The sequence below is a fragment of the Benincasa hispida genome, chromosome 9 (assembly GCF_009727055.1).
Source record: "Benincasa hispida cultivar B227 chromosome 9, ASM972705v1, whole genome shotgun sequence".
NCBI classification, from domain to species: Eukaryota; Viridiplantae; Streptophyta; class Magnoliopsida; order Cucurbitales; family Cucurbitaceae; genus Benincasa; species Benincasa hispida.
Window position 1 is genome coordinate 19,485,924 of NC_052357.1, and position 5,595 is coordinate 19,491,518.

Consider the following 5,595-nt stretch of genomic DNA (forward strand, 5'->3'; position numbering starts at 1 on the left):
ATTTTACTCTTTCTCAAAACAACCCAATATAAATTATAAGATTATCATTTCACATAATTTGTAGTGAGAAAAAAAGGTTTATTATATTTATTTCTTTTCTTTTTTTTGAAATAAAGGTTTATTGTATTTCTTGGTTGAATAACTTACAAATGGAAAAATATATTTCATTATTTTAAATATAACACATAATACCTTTTTATGAAAATAAGGTTAAATGATGTAGATGAACTCTAAACAAAAACTAAACACTCTTTGGTTTCTTGAATTGAAACTACATGATTTCAGATATACATCTATATTACAAACCAAAATATTAATATTTATATTAAATTTTAATTACTAACCAAAATTTTTACTTTGTATTAGATATAATTCTTTTAATAAAATTAAAAAACACCATACGAAAACACTAAAATAAAATTTGTTACGTTATGTAACTTTTAAAATAATATAGAAATTATAACCAACCTATGTAATATATATGAAATAATAAGATTCTTGTATATTTCAAAATTTTTAATTAAAGTTATGAAATTTCATATGCATTACCCGTGTTCCTTAATTAGTATATATAAAAGTGAGTCATCTCATAAATAGTAGGTTTGAATTCTTCCACTCTATATTAATGTAATTTTCATTATAAAAAATTAGAATATTAAAATTATCACTCATCACATTGTATTTACGACTTACCTATATGAATGTTGGAGGGACTTTACCTAACTTCAAAACACTCCCATTTTCATTCTAGAAGTTTAAATTGATGCATTATATGGATCTCTAAGCACCTAAAGCATCTCCTTATTTTTTATTATTATTACTATTATTATTATTATTTTTTTTTTTTACAATAAGGCGTCTCTTTAACTTGTAGCACTAACACTCACTTTTTTTTTTTTTTTTGGTTATTCTTCTTTTAAAAATTATTTTTAACTTTCTATCTAAGTTTCAAAACATAATATCGTGTAATAGTTAAGTTGGACGATGAGAACCGATAGGAATCGGTCCGGTTCGATTTGATTCGGTTGGTTTTTAAACTATCAAACCGAAAAACTCGGTTCCAAATTTTTTCCACACCCCAGAAGATAAACCCTACGGCATACCAAATGAGTTCTTCATCTTCCACATAGTAAACCCTAGCCACCAGTTTCCCTTTCTCCTTCCAATTCACAGAGCCATTGAGAGAGATGGGAAGGTCTCGAAGAAAGTACAAGAGATCTCGTCCAAAAGTCAAGGTCGGCTTGCCCAAAAGACACCCCAATGTCTTCAAGCCATCCTTCTGTATGCCACCGAAGCTCCGCTCCTTACTCGCCGAACAATTTGAAGAAGATCCAACATGGGATGACAAAGCAAGGGTCATTCACAACTATAAATCCTTCGGTGTTATTTCTAATCCTAATTTGCTCAGTGTTCGTTCCCGAACTGATCACATCGTCGAGAGCGACTCTCTCCAGGTTCCGCCGTCTCAGCCGCCTTCCGATGAACCGGACTCTGTGCTTGATTCTTCGGGTAGCGATGTTGAAGAGGACGGTAAGTTTGAGTTTGAGTTTGAATTTGTTTCTTTTTCCCTATTGTTTTAAATTTCTGCTGTGCCTCCTCATGAATCTATCTGGGTTTCTTGGAATTTCTGGATTTGAAAGGAGCGGGGTGGTTTGCGGGTAGATTATGTGATGTTTTCAAATTTAAAACTATATTTGTTTGGATGAAATTAGTTGGCTTTTAGAAATATGATGCCTTCTGCTCCAGTTTTAGTGAATTGATCACTTGGAATAGTTTCTGCAATATTGTTAATTGTTTGGTGTTCTTGACCTTGAAGGATTCAAAGCTTAGCAAAGATGTGAAATTTCTGAATAGCTTCAAGTAGTGGCAAACCATTGAACCAAAAATTGCATCCATCCAAACTGGTTGGATTTAATTGGTTATTTATTACATTTGGGCAACATTTTACTGGATTGGTATATGTGACTTGATATTAAACTGAAATATGTTAAATCACCCAACAATTCAAAAACTTGAGCTGATGGGTTATGCCAAATTTGATTATATCAATCTTCAACACTTTCCCTCACTTGTTGTTTGAAATTTTGTAGAAGGTCCAACAAATGAAAATCAATATTAATTGGAGAGATAATGACATTACAGTTGTTCTCAGGTGCTCTAATACTATGTTAAACCATCAATCAACTCAAAAGATTAAGTTGATGGGTTATTGTAAAGATAATAATCTTAACACTTCAACAAAATAGAATGATGATTGAGTAATGTCTTATTTGTCATTTAGGCTCATGAGGATATCAATGCAATTTTCTGAGTTGTGTTTCTGATTTGTTCTTGTTCTTTCTTTTGTGTTCATTAGATTTGAAAACAGCATTAGGAAAGAAGCGCAAAGATGGGAAATCTGCACCTCTACAACCATTGACCACGATTCAGCGTGTTCATGTCGGTAGGCTAATCGAGAAATATGGAGATGATTATGAGGTAAGCTTCGGTTTTACTTGCTTTGGAATCTGAGTAATGGCTTTGTTTTTTTATTTTTCTCATTGAAAGTTGTTCTGCAGAGAATGTTTATGGATACGAAGCTGAACTCAATGCAGCATTCTGTTGCCACTCTGGAGAAACTATGCAAAAGATATCACAGTTGTTTAGATAAGAATCCATTGATATTGATACGTAAAAAATGAATGCTCCCTCATCTTTCAAATTGTTTTGTTACAAGAGGTGAAAATCATATAAGGTATGATCATGAAATCTTATTGAGCAATATTGTTTTGAACCAAAATGTATGAGCCTTGCAAGATGAATCATTCTTCTTGCTTGCTGCAGTTCTATTCCTTTCAAGGAAATGCTCATAATTCTAGTTCATGTTTAGTTGGTGGCATCTAGGGAATTTTTCATTTTAGGGAAACTGATGGTATGTTTGGAATAATATTAGAAAAATGGTTTTTAAATAGAATTGACACCTTTGAAAAAATTAATGACCATTTTGTTTTTTGTTTTTGTTTTTTAATTTAAGCCTATGAATACTACTTTCACCTCCAAATTTCTTCATTTGTTATCTACTTTTCATTAATGGTTTTAAATAACCAAATCAAATTTTGAGAACTAAGTTATAGACCGTAAATTTCTAATAAGTTACAGATTGTAAAGAGGCTCCAAACTTATTCAATATTCTAAGTTGAAATAAATTACAGACGGTAAATTTCTAATAAGTTACAGACTGGAGGGAGAACAGACTGTAAATTTCTAATAAGTTACGGACTGTTTAACAACCTTCTCGCTCAATAATTTACAGTCTTTTTGCTCCCAAACTGTAAAGTTATTCCAATTTGGGAGGGTGTGTGCTTACAAATTGTCACACCCCCTCCCAAGCCTTAATCCCCAAGATTGGGAAGGGAGCGTGAGGGTAACTAGCATCGACAATACTTATATTCAATATTTCCTCTCATATTTATTACAGACTTTGATAAGTTTACAGTATTCCCCCTATCCATTTATACATATAATTAAATTTTCTCTACTCTTTGTTACATGGTGGGTGGGGGGAATATAAGAAAATATTTGAAAAACATGAGTTAATAAGCTCAGCGAGTGGTATATTTTTTATAAATGAAACATTGGCTTATCAAAAATAAATTTTTGGGGAAAACAACATGCAATCAACAACACATTAATACCATTTCAAATTCATTTCCTCAGCCAAGCCGCTGAATCATTTCCTGTTAACGGTCAACTACTGTAAAAAACCTTGGCTTATCAAAAATAAATTTTTGGGGAAAACAACATGCAATCAACAACACATTAATATCATTTCAAATTCATTTCTCAGCCAAGCTGTTGAATCATTTCCTATTAACGGTCAACTACTGTCAACCCAACAACACAACAACAATTTTATGGAAACTTTCTCTATACCCCATTTTTCCGCCAATGTGTACATCGACCATTTCTTTCTCGCTAGTTATGCTTAGGTAACTTGGCCATATTTTTCTGTCGGTCGTCACCGACTATCGTTTCCCGTCGATCGAAGTCAACCATATTTCCCCGCCAAGTACCCTTTTCAAGCATACTAACCATATCCCGGGTATAATTCTAGTTTCTATCCCAATATAACATGCAATATCACGACAATCACAACAGAAATCATGCATTCCTACTCATGCACATTTGACATTACCCTCTACGTACAAGGCTCATATATACATATACATACATAAATAAAAAACAACACATAGTAACCACTCACCGTCAGCAAATCCTCCTAACGCAATTTACTTGTAAATATCTCCCCTACTCAACAAAAACTAGTGCTGCTGCAACTTTCGATCTCCTTGACTTCAATACCAACGACATCCTGACCATCAATTTCTAACTCTCCAATAAAAAATGTTTAGCAGTGAAATGTTTAATTTTGCACGAGTTAAAGAGTTAAAGCTTCACGTTGAGGCTTTCTATTTATAGCCATCTCTAGCTTCTCCCTACATGACAACTCACCATACAAATGGCTTTTCTTTAGGCTGCCAACATTAACACTGGCCGACAGAGCTTGAGTTGTCTAATTCTGGGTTTGCCATCCCAAAATTATCTAATTTGCATGTAATCTTAATCGTACACCTCCTACTTAAGTTAATAAAAAAGTCTTCTACATGAAATCTCCCTTTGCCACTTCATCTGCTTAATTATTTTTTTTTAAAAAAAATGTTTATCCCAGGAGTTTAACATTACCAATGAACGTATCCCTTTAGGTCCGCAAGCCAGCCCAACCTCCAATGCACCACAAGTTCGCACGGCTCCATCGCAAAGCCTTAGCAGACCATCTTGCTCTCAACGCTCTCGTTGATCTCGCTCTCTCCCACTTTCTCGCTCTTTCCCACTTTCTCGCTCTCTCCAATCTCGTTGATTCTGCTTTCAATGCTCTTGTTCTTCAGTGCTCTCGTTGATTTTGCTCTCACATACCCTCACATCTGTATGCCCCTTTGCACCCACCAACATATAGATAACACTTGAATCATTTTTATCTAAATTTTCTCGAAGTTTATTTGCTCTATCCTATTTCCTTATTTAACCTCATTCCCTTCAGATTAAGAGTTAGGGTATTACATTTATCACCCCCTTAAAATAATTTCGTCCTCGAAATTAAACGAAACCTAATTCACAACAGAGTTTTTATTTAATACTCTAAAGTTTTATTATACCGCAACCTTTATTCTATTCTTCAAAAAAATTTTCTTTCCCTTTTCCCATTACTGACATATTGTCTTCTCTTTCCTGGGTCAATCCATATAGCTTTCACAACGTCATTTTTCCCGTTTCCTCTTTTCTTCCCCCGCTCGTCCTCCGTCATTGGTCATTGTTTTTCCTTCTAGGTTGTTGGATGGTTGTATATTTCCAGTATCCATCAATTGAGGGCATTCTCGTTTAAAGTGTTCTGGTTTGCCACATTTGAAACATGTGTGTGGCCGCTCTTGAGTTTGTTCCCAACATCTGCCTTGGTGATATTTATTACAAACTGGGCATCTTGGTCTTTGGTGAATGCTTATCATTGATTCCTTTAATTGACTCTCCCGTTCAGGGTCTGCTTTGGTGTTGGTGACTCCT

General features: G+C 34.0%; 1 protein-coding gene across 1 annotated transcript; it reads left to right on the forward strand.

The window, feature by feature from the left end:
* The first annotated feature begins 1,083 nt into the window (after nt 1–1,083).
* Nucleotides 1,084–2,868, forward strand: LOC120086383 (nucleolar protein 16). The gene is made up of 3 exons (XM_039043003.1): nt 1,084–1,530; nt 2,357–2,478; nt 2,559–2,868. Exons 1-3 carry the CDS (start codon nt 1,188–1,190, stop codon nt 2,679–2,681), a joined length of 588 nt encoding a protein of 195 aa, XP_038898931.1. The 5' UTR covers nt 1,084–1,187; the 3' UTR covers nt 2,682–2,868.
* The last annotated feature ends 2,727 nt before the right edge of the window (nt 2,869–5,595 follow it).

Bases quoted from the DNA above. Each gene is read 5' to 3' on its own strand.
- LOC120086383 (XM_039043003.1), top strand. From the start codon at position 1,188: ATGGGAAGGTCTCGAAGAAAGTACAAGAGATCTCGTCCAAAAGTCAAG. The intron at 1,531-2,356 runs GTAAGTTTGAGT...TGTGTTCATTAG, and splicing joins TAGCGATGTTGAAGAGGACG to ATTTGAAAACAGCATTAGGA. The intron at 2,479-2,558 runs GTAAGCTTCGGT...GTTGTTCTGCAG, and splicing joins AATATGGAGATGATTATGAG to AGAATGTTTATGGATACGAA.